Below are 16810 nucleotides of genomic sequence, written 5' to 3'. Positions count from 1 at the left end.
TTTCAAAACCGAAAACGCATACAATATTTCTTATTGGCTAACCTCATCCTTAATAATTCGCATCACATAAACAAAGAGGAAAAGGCATTTGGATACGAAAGTAACCTTCCGCCCAAACACATTGCTCGATGCCGATAGTCTAAAAAGGTTCACAACTAAAATGTTTGACATAGCAAAGCATTAAATATAGCTGTATACCAAAACACCAAGTTCTCTAAACATAACAAGCTCGTAATTCAATTAACATTGCCATCACCACTGCATTTCACTAGTGCATACTCCGCATGATGCCATGCAGGTAGCCCCCTGTCATCACAAGTGACACGAGTGATACAACCCCAGCGGGAAAGACTTTTCCCGACCTCTTGAAACGGGAACCCATCACTCCCAAAAGTGCAGCAGATATACCTTAAAATCAGATATCATTAATGCGAAATAGGGTTAAACTTTATGGAGCTAAAACAAAAAATGAAACGAGAAGATAAAAGCTAAACTCTATTTATGGTAATTAACATTCAAATGAAAAAAGGTTATCGAAGTCAACAACTAGAAGCACCTTTAGAATTTGAGATGCTATCTCAAGGTAGTAGTTGGTATTTCAGTTAACTACTACCTTAGTATGGATTGCGAAAACAAATTCAGAAGCATATCTCTTTCTGTTTCTTACCCCCAATAAAACTGAATACCAACCCTTCCTCTCACTCTCTCTCCCGTTTTTCCTTTCCCAGACCGAAAAATTTACTCTGATCGGCACTCTACAGAATAACAAAAGGGCTAATTGGAATTCAGCATTTATAGCAAGTTCAACACTAATTGGCAGACCACATCTCTTCTAACATCATCACTTGATGTGTAAACTTGAACTTTGAAGGTATCTCCCTTTCTTTCTTCCCCCAATAAACCCAAATTCTCTCCCCTTTCCTTTCCACAAAAGCAAAAATCAATCTTACCCTCATCTCTTCTAACCGCATCCTTTCAAATGTAAACTAATCAACTTTAGCAACATAAACACCCAACACAAAAATGCCAATAGCAGGGGAAATAAAAAGCGTGTGACTTACCAAGCCCAACGGATGAGGCAAAAACTGGATTTGTGGGAAGCTGAGTATAAACATAATAGAGCACCGCAGCTGACAATCCTCCAGCCGCAAGCGATTTCTGGCTGCCACTCTTCACATAGCCCATAACACCACCCACTATACATATACACATTAACAAAAATAAGAAATACCCCTCAGCCAAAATGAAATATCTGCACATTACAATTCTGAAGTCCACATCAAATTATCAAAGACTGATATACAAAAGGATATCTGAGTTTCAATCAGTATTGTCAAGGTGAGCACCTAGGCATGCCTGCGCTTTAGCACTTGAACTCTAAGGAAATCATGTATATTGACCAATAAAAATTACATGTTTTGTAGATATAGATACAGACTTTAATGTTTATATATATATATATATATATATATATATATCTTATGCTATATATATGTATAGTCCATAGACACAGCAAAACCCACACATATACAAATTGCGCTTTACTTCACTTAGGCTAGCACATTTAGCACATTTTTGTGCCTTGCATTGAACTTCACTTAGGCTAGCACATTTAGCACATTTTTGTGCCTTGCATTGAAGCAATACAAGGGTTCTAATGCCTAGAGCCCTAGACAAGACCGGGTTCTTTACATTGCAAGAACAACAAAGCAACAAAAGAAAACAAAAGGGTCAACCCCAGACAATAATGTCAGACCCCACGGCCTTGAATCGATAGTAGGTGTCACCTTTCATTGCAAAACCAAACCAAGCCAACATACAAACCTTATGACTGGCTTCAACCACCAGTAACTACCCTTCGGTGAATTGGCAATGGCAACTGTAGAACACTGGATGAGGACTAGGAAACACACAATATGGATTCTTACACAGTCCAGTTCACTAAACAAGATTTATACACACACACACACTAAGGCGGACAGTTATGGTGGCCTGAGGACCCTAATTTTTCGAAATTTTCATTTCAAATTTTAGAAAATTTTAATTAGGCCTCTCAAATTTTGAAATTTCTCATCTCAAAAAAAATTTAAAAATTTTAATTTGTCCCCCAAATTTTTTTAAAAAATTCCCATTGAACTCCTAAATTACCCTGAATGGACATATATAAAACAGCACTAGGACACAGAGCCATAGCTCCTAATACAGCAGTCAAGGTGATGTCCTATTCCCTTGACTGGACTCCAATTCAAATTTCTGCCTAAATTACCCTGAAAAATCCAATCAAACATCAGCACTAAGAACCAAGAACTGAAAGCATAAGGCAAAAGAAAAGGTGAAGAATTTTTACCTCCAACAAGCGCAGCATATCCAAGGGTCAACTTCTGAGACATAGACAAAGCCATCTTTTTCTTACCACCGTCGTCCGAAAACTCCCCTTCTCCTTTACTCTCACTATCGCCTCCGCCGCCGCTGTTATCCCCACCGTCTCCTCCGCCGCCGCTTCTGTCGTCAAATTTATCTCCTCCGCCGTTTCCTGTGTCTACTTCGATGTCGATTCCTCCTTTTTCAGAACCCACAGTGCTGGTAACAGTCGTGGGTGCTTTGGAATCAGAAGATACGACCCCAGTTACAGTCAACCGTCTGAAATGAAGCTGACGGTTGCTAGCTACGGCAAATCTTGGGCCACCGGTAAGCCTTTGAAAACTTGCAAGCTTTGGTTGAAGATGAAGAAGAGACGACTGTGATACGCCTATAAACAAATCAGCCATTGTTTGTTTTGCGTTTGCTTCTTTGACCCTTTACCTTTCCGATTTCCTTTTTTCCCATTCTTGGACTTTCTAGAAGAGTGATCAGGTGGCAGCCATTGTAGACCCATGAAAATGGGTCTATGAAATTGGAACCCAAAGGGCCTGAACCAGGCCTGGTTGAGAAGCTCGGGCCTACACAATTTTAAAGCAAAGGGGCTCATAATAGCCTGTCATCATGGCAAAATAATCCAAGAGTTTTGGGTTGTTAGATCAAGTAAAAGAATTTTGATGGAATAAACTATAAACATTTTAATTATTTTGGGTTGTTGCCAATTTTTTTTATTTTATAATTATTTTTATAATATTATGAATATTTTATTATTAAGTGAATCTTCGTCAAAATTAAGATAAATTTGGTTTATTTTAGAACCTAATAGTCCTTAGAAGTAAAGTTTTATTTCATTTATATTTCTTATATCTATAAATATAGATTTTGGAGAATCATTGTGAACATCACTATTGAAGTTGTAGGACTTTAAAATTGTGGGTTAGTATAACTCTACAATATTTATGATAAATTTTAACTAAAATTACGTGGGAGAATATTACTAATGATACTTTATTAAAGAAAACATTTTCGTTTTTTGCACTTGAGATATGCTCTTACAGTTTCAATACTATGAAAAAGGTTCTAATATATATTATGAGTTAATATCATGTTTAGTTATGGTTGAATTAAATAATGAGCTATTAAGTGAATCTTTTGTATTATTAGATTTTTTAAAGGATGGAGATACAATTATGATATGATTTGTATTTTAATTTGATAGTTTTTGAACAGGGAAGAGAAATAATAGCGATGGAATAATTATTTAGGTAAATTATCATTATCTAGATCCTCATAGAAAATAATTTGAATCGAAATTCAAAAATAATTTATTTTATTGTAAATTAAGCGCCAAATATATTTACTAACCTAATAGGAATAACCAAGTTTTATATACTAGCTGATGTGTTGAAGTCCTAGTAGGACAATCTATTATAATAAATAAAAGTAATGCATGCCTAAAGCATGGAAGAATTGGTTTAAAGATGAAAATTTTTGTAAAATATAATAATAAATTTAGATTGTCATATAATAAAGACTAGATTTGATCATGAGTTGAGCCACCCGACTCGACTTGAAAGCCGGCCTAAAAAGTGGGAGGGTTTGGGAAAAAATATAGGCCGAAAAATGGGCTTGAACAAAAAAATAAAGTCCATTTAGAAATTGGGTTAAACGTTGAGTAAGCTTTTTTCAACTCGGGCTGACTCGACTCAAATTTGCAAAAAAAAAGAACTGCTGTTGTTTTTTCCACTGTTTTGCTGTTATTTCACTATTATATGGCTACTATTTTAGAAGCATTTGCTTATTAAGTTGTACATATCTTAGTGTTAAGTATAAAGATCTTTTTAATATTTTTCAATTTGTTGAGAAAGATTTATTTTATTATTTTTAGTATATTTGATGCATTATATTTTTAAAATTTATTTTCATATAAAAAATTTACTACGACTGGGTCGGGCTCAAGTTTTAGCTTTTTTATTCAGGTCGGGCTTGAGTAAAATTTTAAACTCATTTTTCGGGTCGAGTCGGACGCCTATAAAATGGGCCTAAAATTTTGTTATGGTTCGGCTAGCCAATGATCACCTCTAATAGAGCCGAATGCTCTTAAAGAGACCCAATACTTATCTAATTATTAAAACTCCAGAAGATATTTAGGTACTTGAGATTGAAGATAAAAATGATGAAAATAAAGAGATATCAATAAGTTATGTCAATACGAGAAATATGAAACAACAATAATGAAAAATTATCAACAACAGTTTTGTGCAATTTTATTATTAAGATAATAAAAGAAAATTAAAATCTTGAATAAATTTGTCAAGAAATATATATATGGAATAAATTGGTCAAAATAGAAAGATGTAATTCAATTAAAATTAAATTCATAAAGTTTTTTATTAGTAGTCCAAATATCTAAAGGTATAAAGCTAGTAAGGGTACAATGATTAGTTTTACGGAAATGAAATAAGAAAGAATAAAGTTTTTCACTAAGTCCGAACAATGGTTATGAAAAAATACTCTTGCGACGGATGCAATAACCTTTAGATATTTTATTAACGTGGTAATTTATGAAAGATTTGACATTGAAGGATTTAGAAAGCTAGAAGCATATTGAAATTCTCGAGAAATTGTTCAATACGTTTTAGTAAATACTTATATGAATTAAATTGATTTGAACATATATGGTAAATTCGACTTAGTGAATAATAATAAAAGAAGATTATAAAACGATCCAAAATATATGTGTCAAAACCATGTTTATTTTGAAAAATGGGGATCGACTTTTGAAAACGAAAAGTTGAGAGTCGCCACCGACTTTTTTGAGGTGTAATCGGATCACCTTGAGGTTGATCATTTTAATAAAATATTTGATTTATTAAAATAATAAATTTAGGTCTATGAAAATTGAGAAAAAGGGTTCGGGAGTTGGTTACGTACGAGGAAGGGTTAGCACCCCCGTAACGCCCAAAATTGGTACCAATTGATTATTGAATGTCCTATCATTGAAAATTTAGAAAAAAATTAAAATACGATTCCTTTAAAAATGTATGAACAATTCGAATTGGATTTTAAGGTTCACTTGCTCCAAAGAAATAAAATACCACATCCAGTACGTTAGGACACAATACTTTAAGCTTCCAAAGACTAAGATCACCTCATAATTTCCAAAACACGCAACGAACTCTTAAAAGGGTACTCCGTTATTTGGAAAAACAGAAAAACGAAACCCAACACGTTAGGGCACGATTTCTCGAATTTCCAAACACGAAACATTACCTTATTTTGAAGAGTTTTCGAATAAATAATTATGAAACCGGCTCAAAATATATTCGCTTGGTTTACTTTAAGGGTAATAAAACAATCGATGTTGAGCGAAAATGCGGATTTTGTAAAAAACATGATGCAATAATAAGAAACTAAATCATAATTCTAAGCATGAAATGATAATAAGTGGATTCGAATTGAAAACGAAAGAAATAACACGTGATACACAGAACTACATGAAACCAATATAACACAAAACAATTTAAAAACCATACGAACAATATACAAAGGAATAACATATATTAGAATTCAAAATAGTTTATATGTATAAAAAAGCGGATAATATATTAGTGATTATTTTAAAAAATATTGAAACGAATAATATGTAACATAATTTCAAATGAAACAAATTGACTAAACGAATGATATATTTATATGAAAATAATAAATGCAAATAACGTATATACAATGACCAAAATAATTAACATAAATAAAATATGCAATAAAAACAAGATCCTCAAAAGAAAACCAAGCTATATACGAATAATTTTAAAGAAAATATATACAATAAATTTAGAAAATATTTACATAAAATAATATGAAAGCAACAATGTACATAGAATAGAGTTAATCATAAATTATATGCCTAATAACATAGATATGAGAACATTTCAATGTAATAACATACAAAATAAATAAATAAATAAAACAATAATGTTTTTCAAAAGAAGAAGTGGAATTGTCAAAATTATTTAAAATACATATATACAAATAAATAAAGAAAATAAAAAATGTTAAATGAACCTTTTTAAGAAAAAGTAAATTATGGAAAAGCTCAATTAAAATAAAATTAAAATAAAAGAGATATTTTATAAATAAAGTAAACCATTGAAATAGAATCGTGGACCAAAACAAAACGCGTATAAACGCTTAGGACTAAAACTGAAAATAAACTAGACCCTCAAACGTGTCGTTTCAGCGCGGATTAAAATGAAAATATGCGCAAGTCCCAGGGATAATTTAAAAGAAATAAAAAAACCAAACATGGCTTAATTAGACAGTAGTGCAAGGGAGGGGGACTAAACGCGCAAATTATCCATTTAGAGAAATCATGCGCATGAACCAAGTCAAAAAAGCTATCTGTTCCTTCCCCCAATGCCATTTCCTTTTATTAACCATTAAAACCCCTTTTTTTTTGTCAAAAAACGTTTTAACCTTTATTTTTTAAAAAAAGAAACCCAAAAATGTTTTATGAAATTCCTTCTTCTCCCTTACTATCCCTTTTGTCTTCCAGCCGAAAAGGCCACCAATGGTTCACCCAACCGCCGCCGTGACTCCGGTGAGTCTCCCTTCGTCGACGTGAGCACGACGTGGCTCCGGTGAATCTCCCTCTCTCTCCTAATGTTTCTCTCAGGCAATCAGAAAATGAAAAAATAATAACAAAATCAGAAAGGGAAAGAAACTAAAAAATCACCTTTAACAAATATTATTGCTTTTGGTCTCTGCTTGTATTTGATTTCATATATATTTCCACTATTGTATTCGTAGAAAGGGAACCCCCCCTTTACAATGAAAAATTGAAGGCTTTTATAGCCAAAAACCATACATTTTCTTCCTATTTATTTGCTCTAATTGCAGGTGTTGTGATGTCGTGGAGGAGTGCACAATCGTGGGGCATGGATGCGCGAGATAGAGGTCAAGTGTGGGCGTGACGACGTGCATGGGAAGCTGATCATGGGGGCTACAGTGCCAACTGCTTTCAGAACTCTTAGTGTTGCTGGAATTTTATGTTATTGGCTTAGGCCATTTGGGCCAACTAGGGAGTTGGGCCACTACAATTTAGGCTTGTTTAATTTTGGGATTGGTTTCTTTTTGGTTTTAATTATTTTTGCTTTTATGTGTGTATGGGCTATAATTGGGTATTTGGACCGGGTAAAAATTGGGTTTTATAGTTGCCCCTCTTTGCTCGTTGTCGTGTAACGAGAATGAAGTAAAGACCACAAAAAGGCCAATTTTGCCCGGTCTTACCACATCTCGATCTCTCTATGCCCATCTTCTTCAGGTAGCCCTATTCCAACCCACTGCATCTTTAGGGGTATCTAAATTGTGCTTTTAATCCACTCCACATCCTCAGTCTGCTCCATTGCGACTTCAAAAAGATAAAATTTTCAATTTTGAGCCTGCTCCGTTGCATCTTCAGGGAGATAAGACTTATCACTTCGACCTGCTCCACTGCAACTTCAGGGAGATAAAGTTTGCTATGATCTGTTCGTTTAGCTTCAATCTGTTCTACTGCAACTTTAGGGAAATAAGATTCGCTATCTTCAGTCTGCTCTACTACTGCTTAGGGGGTTAAGGCTCGTATCTTCAACCTGCTCTCTTGCTACCTCAAAGAGATAAGGCCGGTGGCTAAAATCTGCTTCATAGCCGATACATGGAGATAAGACTACTATTCCTGATCTGCTCCATAGTCGATATACGGCGATAAGATCTGTAATTTTCAGTCTGCTTCCTACAACTTCAGGAAGATAAGACTTGTGGCTAAAATCTGCTCCATAGCCGATACATAGAGATAAGACTCGCCATTTCTGATTTACTCCATAGCCGATATATGGAGATAAGATCTGTAATTTTCAGTCTGCTTCCTGCAACTTCAGGAAGATAAGACTTATAGCTAAAATCTACTCCATAGCCGATACATGGAGATAAGACTTGCCATTTTTGATCTGCTCCATAGCTGATACATGGAGATAAGATCTGGTATTTAGCTTGCTCCACTCCTGCTCAGTGAAGATAAGAATGATGATTGGAACCTGCTCCATCGCCGGTACGTGGAGATAAAATTCTCCAAAGTTCGATCTGCTTCACTCCTGCTCAGTGAAGATAAGATCTGGTATTTAGCCTGCTCCACTTCTGCTCAGTGAAGATAAGGCTGATAGCTGAAATTTGCTCCATTGCCAATACATGAAGATAAGACTTGCCAAAATTTATCTGCTTTACTCCTGCTCAGTGAAGATAAGATCTGGTATGTTTAGCCTGCTCCACTCCTGCTCAGTGAAGATAAGGCTGATGATTGGAATTTGCTCCATTGCCGGTACGTGGAGATAAGATTCTCCAAAGTTCGATCTGTTTCACTCCTGCTCAGTGAAGATAAGATCTGGTATTTAGCCTGCTCCACTCCTGCTCAGTGAAGATAAGGCTGATGGCTGAAATCTGCTCCATTACCGATACATAAAGATAAGACTTGCCAAAATTTGATCTACTTCATTCCTGCTCAGTGAAGATAAGATCTAGTATGTTTATCCTGCTCCACTCCTGCTCAGTGAAGATAAGGCTGATGATTGGAATCTACTCCATTGCCGATACATGGAGATAAGATTCACCAAAATTTGATCTGCCCTGCTCCTGCTCAGCGAAGATAAGATCTGTAATTTTAGCCTATTACCCTACTACTTAGGGGGTTAAGGCGGGTCTTCGACCTGCTCTACCACTACTCGGAGAGCCAGGATCTGTAAATTTTAGACTGTTAACCTACTGCTCAGGGAGTTAAGACTTGTATCTTTGATCTACTCCACTATTACTTAGGAAAATAAGATCTGTGAATTCACCGATTCCACTGCACTGTCCTTTGAGGAACATGATCTGTAAAATCAGTTTCATGTATCTATGCCTATGCCAAATAATTAGGATGCAATGATTGAAATGAATCAAATGCTCCTACCTAAATGTGATGCTAATGTCAAATAATTAGGATGCTATGATCGAAATAAAATCAAATGTTCCTAACTAGATGTGCTATTGTATAAATGTAGAAATGTCATGAGAATGATTCCTTTTTAAAATATTAAAGTGTCATCACTCGTTATCTATCAGAGTTTTATCACCGTGGTATTATGCTGCCTTCCTGTTCGACTAGCATTTCCAACAAAAACCCATAGAAACAACCCATTTTGCTCAACTAGCTTGCCCCACTGTAGTTTCAAAGTCTCTTTCACTGTACCTTCTGGGACATAAGGTTTGTACCTCCTAGTGCAACTCTAGGGGAATAATCATTTGATTTCTTCTCCATCCTGCTGCAATTCAGAGGTATAGGATTTGCATCATCTTCAATCAAATTGATCAACTACACCATTCCCTGGGTGTAATGAACAGATGTATATGCCTGATACCTGTATGAATACAGAATACCATTTTTTTCTTGAGAAAAATCCCATTACTCGTTCTTTGCTGGGATTACGACACTAATGTAATTTTCTTTTTGGTCAACCAATGTCTTTGATAGGAAACCTAAGGAGATAATTTTAATTTGGGTTGAAATATTTCCAACCCTTAAGCTTGGTAAGTTTTAAACAATAATCCCGTTTCAGGTTCTTGTATTATTTAGAAAATTCCAGAGTAATATGTGAAAACACCTTTTATGAAAGTATTATTAGTCCACTAAACATTATTTCAATGTAAAAATGCTTAAAAAATCATAACAATGAACTAGAAACATAGCTCGAAGTAAATAAGTTAACCAAGGATAACAAATGCAATTAAGAAGGAAACTTATTGGGACGTAAGAAGAATAAAGTAATCAAAGATAACAAATTCAAAATGGATGAAATGGAAAACTAGGTGCCCCAGATATCGCAGCTTGAGCTTCTCTGTACCAACTTCTTAGGGACCATTTTGAGCTTAATCTGTGCTTAAGGGATCTGGAGTACCTTGTTAATGCCCTAGGACATAGCATATTTCTTCATTGTTAATTCAGGCATAGCAAGACTACTATATGCCCCACTTCGATCCAAATTTGAGCCGCCGTTTTCGGGTTTTTAGCTCAAATCCCTTTTGGTCTCAAGGCGCCCTTTGTAGGTTTTCGCCTTGGCCTCTCTAGTTTCTTTTTCTTTTCTTTTTTTTCTTTTTCTCTTTTTTTTGAAACTTTTAACTGTGATTGAATCTGAGTTCACCGGATTAGGCAGGTCATTGCCATCCATTTCGGTCAATATCAATGCTCCTCCAGAACAGGCCTTCTTTACTACATAAGGTCCCTCTTAATTTGGCATATTTCTTCCTTTGAAAACCTTCTGTGTAGGAAAGATCTTCTTCAATATCAAGTTCCCCTCGTGGAATTCTCTAAGATAAACCTCTTTGTCATAAGCCCGCATCATCTGACTATGGTGGACACCTTTTAAATTTGACTGAACATATCGGGATCGATTTCATTCTACCTCATCTCATTTTAATTCTGACAAGACTCGGAGAAAATGAATCTTGTTTTCAAAACCATTTTTATCCTATAAACCAATAAGTAATATGTTACCCCAGCGAAGATCCTGGTTAACATTCAATAAGCATAGAGGGTAAAATGGTAACTTCTTTATGCCAATCCTTACAAGTCTCAGTCACCTTCTACAATCTCTTTTTGTTGTTTTTTTTTTTGTTTTTTTGCCTTCCCTTTTTTGTTTTTTCTTTTTAGCCGCCTTTGCTGTATTAAGATATTGCATCTGATCTTTGAACAAACTGCAAACTTTTGACATTGTACAGTTGTATTAGACGTGATCTTTTCTGACATTACTTGTAGGCACTTTTTTTAAAATTTGACGACTACCGATCTTGTAATAGTGGCATATGAAGCGACCCTCACCCTCTTCATAAAGTCATCGAAGACCACTGAGATAAATCGAAGCATATTAGACGAGAATGGCCTGATAACATCCATGCCCCACATATAGCAAATCTATGAAGAAATGAATAAGGCACATGAATCTTGTCTCACTAAATAACTTATGCAATCCCCTTCCATGGTGGATCAACAGTACCCAAACCTCATGATTAGCATGGCTACCATGAAACTATTAACATGCGTCCGTCTGACACCGTATAGACATTTTCCATCCTCAGGTCTTAGTATCCCAGGTATATCTTGACATGATTATGCGAAAACATCTTTGAATTCATGGAGTATACCCAATGGCGATTCGCTTTGTCTTCGTGGTAATGTAGGCACTAATCTTTACCTCTTGCTCATAATGTCCACTAACCCCTTGTAGAGTAGGATCTGTTTTTATCATGTTCTACCATCCTTAACAAATCAGGAGATAGACTACAATCTCTTTCATCTTTCAAAGTCCTGAGATCTGCTTAAACACATATCTCACTCCAAAAGGGAGTCAGTTACAGCATTACTCCTGTTGTTGATATCTAGGGACCTATTTAAAAGACAGTCCAAAGAACAAAATAATATATCAAGAATTAAAGAGCATTTACTCAAAAAAGATGCATTTTGATTGAAATAAAGATTTTGAACACGAGCCTATTTCACAAAAAGATTCTTATTGCTTCTAGGCTTAAAATAATAAGCATGTTTTGAATATTACTCTAGATTAGCTCTAAAAATACGGGGATCTCTTCCATAGTCCCATTGTTTAAAACGCTTCCAAGTATGCAAAAGTTTGGAGACTTTTATTCCTCAGTTTCCTCTTCGGATATATCATTCAGATTTCTCGATATTCCTTTCAGGTTTTTGACTTGTTCAAGGCATTGCAACTCTTTGCTCATTGTCGTGTAATGTAAAGATGCCTAGTCGTTTGACTTTTGTCGGTTCCCAAGTTAATTGAAAAAATTTTACCTAATTAGGGTCTTTTTTATGAAAATCTAGTGCATGTGATGAAATGCAATGCAAATGCATGAGATGAATGCAAAAAGAAAGAGAGGCGTTGATTATGAATTAAATTCTATTAGAACAACTTTTCTAGAAAACAAATTTCTTTACATAAAACAGATTACATATGCGGCCTTGCCCTCATGTTCCAGGCGAAGACACCGATTTCTTCTCTTTGTAAAAGCCAAATTTCGCAAGCTTCCAATAGTTGCCCCCACTAGCTCATTTTGCTTGATTCGGGCCACGACTTAATACTCACTTAACCCCGCAATGTTCGTTAGATCCTTTAAGAAAGTTGAGACATGACGTCTTTCGGATAATCTTTATTGACTTGAATCCTCATGTAAAATCTTGTTTTTCTCCGCGAACTATCAGCCTTCTTCCATTGTGTTTACTTGGACCATATTTAGACAACCATATTATAATTCACTTTATCAAGAAATTCGTTTTCTTATGACAAACTGTTCTATTTAGCAATCAAATATGAATCAACACCTCCTTTCTATGATGATGTAATGTAATGCAGTCATAAACAAAACAGACAAAATACGTTAGTACAGAAGAAATAAGTAGCAAATAGAGCACCTACTTGGGTAACCACTAGGGCTTGGAGTGGCTTTTCCTAGGGTGGGCTCTTAAGGCTCGTTATATGAGGTTGAGTTCTAAAGACAGGGTACCTGAACCAGCTGATTCCTCAACCCTCACCCATTATAGGCTCATGTGGATTTAGTTCGATTCACGGAAATACATTTCCCTATGGCCATGCGGAGGTGAAAACCTCACGAAGACATAAGTACATATGTATCCCGGAAGCAGTCCACTAGCCCATACGGAGGTGAAAACCTCACGGAGGCATAGTTTCTCACTCCCACTTAAAAAGGTGCGACCACAACGGTCATGCATGATGATGCGAAAGGATACATAAATAAAATAAAATAAAACTCAAAATGTAAAACACGAATAAAATGACCAAAAACCATAAAACCCATGAAATGCAATAAAAGGATCGTATATTGAAATTTAAATTTTAATTTTTCAACAAACGGATAGAAAATAATCAATTTTACGGCTTGACTCTCTTATTAGTCCCCAGTGGAGTCGCCAAGCTGTCGAAACCATGTTTATTTTGGAAAATGGGGATCGACTTTTGAAAACTAAAAGTTGGGAGTCGCCACTGACTTTTTTGAGGTGTAATCGGATCACCTTGAGGTTGATCATTTTAATAAAATATTTGATTTATTAAAATAATAAATTTAGGTCTACGAAAATTGAAAAAAAGGGTTCGGGAGTCGGTTATGCATGAGGAAGGGTTAGCACCCTCGTAACGCCCAAAATTGGTACCAATTGATTATTGAATGTCCTATCATTGAAAATTTAGAAAAAAATTTAAAATACGATTCCTTTAAAAATGTATGAACAATTTGAATTGGATTTTAAGGTTCACTTGCTCCAAAGAAATAAAATACCACATCCAGTACGTTAGGATACGATACTTTAAGCCTCCAAAGACTAAGATCACCTCATAATTTCCAAAACACGCAACGAACTCTTAAAAGGGTACTTCATTATTTGGAAAAACGGAAAAACGAAACCCAACACATTAGGGTACAATTTCTCGAATTTCCAAACACGAAACATTACCTTATTTTGAAGAGTTTTTGAATAAGTAATTATGAAACCGGCTCAAAATATATTCACTTGGTTTACTTTAAAGGTAATAAAACAATCGATGTTGAGCGAAAATGCGGATTTTGTAAAAAAAAAATGATGCAATAATAAGAAACTAAATCATAATTCTAAGCATGAAACGATAATAAGTAGATTCGAATAGAAAACGAAAGAAATAACACGTGATACACAGAACTACATGAAACCAATATAACACAAAACAATTTAAAAACCATACGAACAATATACAAAGGAATAACATATATTAGAATACAAAATAGTTTATATGTATAAAAAACGGATAATATATTAGTGATTATTTTAAAAAATATTGAAACGAATAATATGTAACATAATTTCAAATGAAACAAATTGACTAAACGAATGATATATTTATATGAAAATAATAAATGAAAATAACGAATATACAAAGACCAAAGTAATTAACATAAATAAAATATGCAATAAAAACAAGATCCTCAAAAGAAGGCCAAGCTATATACGAATAATTTTAAAGAAAATATATACAATAAATTTAGAAAATATTCACATAAAATAATATGAAAGCAACAATGTACATAGAATAGAGTTAATCATAAATTATATGCCTAATAACATAGATATGAGAACATTTCAATGTAATAACATACAAAAAAATAAAAAAAATAAAACAATAATGTTTTTCAAAAGGAGAAGTGGAATTGTCAAAATTATTTAAAATACATATATACAAATAAATAAAGAAAATAAAAAATGTTAAATGAACCTTTTTAAGAAAAAGTGAATTATGGAAAAACTCAATTAAAATAAAATTAAAATAAAAGGGATATTTTATAAATAAAGTAAACCATTGAAATAAAATCGTGGACCAAAACAAAACGCGTATAAACGCTTAGGACTAAAACTGAAAATAAACTAGACCCCCAAACGTGTCGTTTTAGCGCGGATTAAAATGAAAATATGCGCAAGTCCCAGGGATAATTTAAAAGAAATAAAAAAACCAAACATGGCTTAATTAGACAGTAGTGCAAGGGAAGGGGACTAAACACGCAAACTATCCATTTAGAGAAATCATGCGCATGAACCAAGTCAAAAAAGGTGTCTGTTCCTTCCCCCAATACCATTTCCTTTTATTAACCATTAAAACCCTTTTTTTTTTGTCAAAAAATGTTTTAATCTTTATTTTTTAAAAAAAGAAACCCAAAAATGTTTTATGAAATTCCTTCTTCTCCCTTACTATCCCTTTTGTCTTCCAGCCGAAAAGGCCACCAATGGTTTACCCAATCGCCACCGTGACTCCGGTGAGTCTCTCTTCGTCGACGCGAGCACGACATGGCTCCGGTGAGTCTCCCTCTCTCTCCTAATGTTTCTCTCACGCAAAAAGAAAATGAAAGAATAATAACAAAATCAGAAAGGGAAAGAAACTAAAAAATCACCTTTAACAAATATTATTGCTTTTGGTCTCTGCTTGTATTCGATTTCATATATATTTCCACTATTGTATTCGTAGAAAGGGAACCACCCCTTTACAATGAAAAATTGAAGGCTTTTATAGCCAAAAACCATACATTTTCTTCCTATTTCTTTGCTCTAATTGCAGGTGTTGTGATGTCGTGGAGGAGTGCACGATCGTGGGGCAGGGATGTGTGAGATAGAGGTCGTGTGTGGGCGTGCCGACGTGCGTGGGAAGCTGATCATGGGGGCTACAGCGCCAACTGCTTTCAGAACTCTTAGTGTTGCTGGAATTTTATGTTATTGGCTTAGGCCATTTGGGCCAGCTAAGGAGTTGGGCTACTACAATTTGGGCTTGTATAATTTTGGGATTGGTTTCTTTTTAGTTTTAATTATTTTTGCTTTTATGTGTGTATGGGCTATAATTGGGTATTTAGACCGGGCAAAAATTGGGTTTTACAATATGTATGTATTTTTATAAAAGGATTATGATCAATGTTTGTTATGATTATTGTTGGAACTCCTGAAGAGATCAAAATCCCCCCCCCCAAAAAAAAAAATTGTAACTCAATCATGACATTTTGTAACACTCCTTACCCGAGACTGTTGTCAGAATCGAGCACGAGGCATTACTAAACTTAATCTATCACTTAAATAGTTTTAAATTGTTTATTTAAGCATTTCGGAATGTGCTGCCATTCTGCATCGTAGTCACCTAAAAATTCATATCTTGAGTTCCGAAACTCGAAATTAAGATCCGTAAATTTTTCCTGAAACTAGACTCATATATCTATCTACTAATTTTTTTTTCATAGATTTTTGACTTGGTCAATTAGTACAGTTTATTAGTTAAAGTTTCCCCTGTTTCAAAACTCGACTACACTAACCTCTTCTTATTACGAACCATGTTTCTCCCTATACAAAATTCATATCACTAAGCCTTTTGTTTTTCTTAAAACTAGACTCAACAAGGATTATAACCATATAAAGTATACCTTCTAATTAGTTTTGTACAATTTATGGTGAATTTCCAAAGTTGAAATAGGGGATCCAAAAATCGCTCTGACCCTGTTTCACTAAAACTCAAATATATCATAAAATATAACACCTTTACCTGTTTTTCTTATTCCATAAGAAAATAGACATAATAAGCTTTAATTTCATATATTATTCATCTTTAAAATATGTTTCTACAATTTTTAGTGATTTTTCACAGTTATGTCATTTCTGTTACTTGAATATGTTTTTAGGTTACTTTCACATTTTTCATAATTTTCATGTGATAATCACCATTCAATCATACATATTAATGAACATGCATATCATCGGCCATTTTTATTAGCTAATCACTAGCAAGTATTTACACATCATTCATTGTTCATATTATACCAAAAGTAGCTAAGTTTCTATACATGCCATACACAAAAC

General features: G+C 34.4%; 1 protein-coding gene across 1 annotated transcript; it reads right to left on the bottom strand.

The window, feature by feature from the left end:
* Positions 1-2855, bottom strand: LOC108451240 (protein FATTY ACID EXPORT 2, chloroplastic-like). Its single transcript, XM_017748958.2, has 3 exons — positions 2348-2855; positions 1062-1196; positions 1-408 (listed from the first exon to the last, which is right to left on the bottom strand). The coding sequence occupies exons 1-3, from the start codon at positions 2766-2768 to the stop codon at positions 269-271; spliced, it is 696 nt and encodes a 231-aa protein (XP_017604447.1). The 5' UTR covers positions 2769-2855; the 3' UTR covers positions 1-268.
* Positions 2856-16810: the final 13955 nt, after the last annotated feature.

The sequence above is a fragment of the Gossypium arboreum genome, chromosome 7, assembly GCF_025698485.1.
Source record: "Gossypium arboreum isolate Shixiya-1 chromosome 7, ASM2569848v2, whole genome shotgun sequence".
Lineage (NCBI taxonomy): Eukaryota > Viridiplantae > Streptophyta > Magnoliopsida > Malvales > Malvaceae > Gossypium > Gossypium arboreum.
The sequence above is the reverse complement of the archived record's forward strand: the minus strand, read 5'-3'. Positions and strand labels throughout refer to the sequence as shown.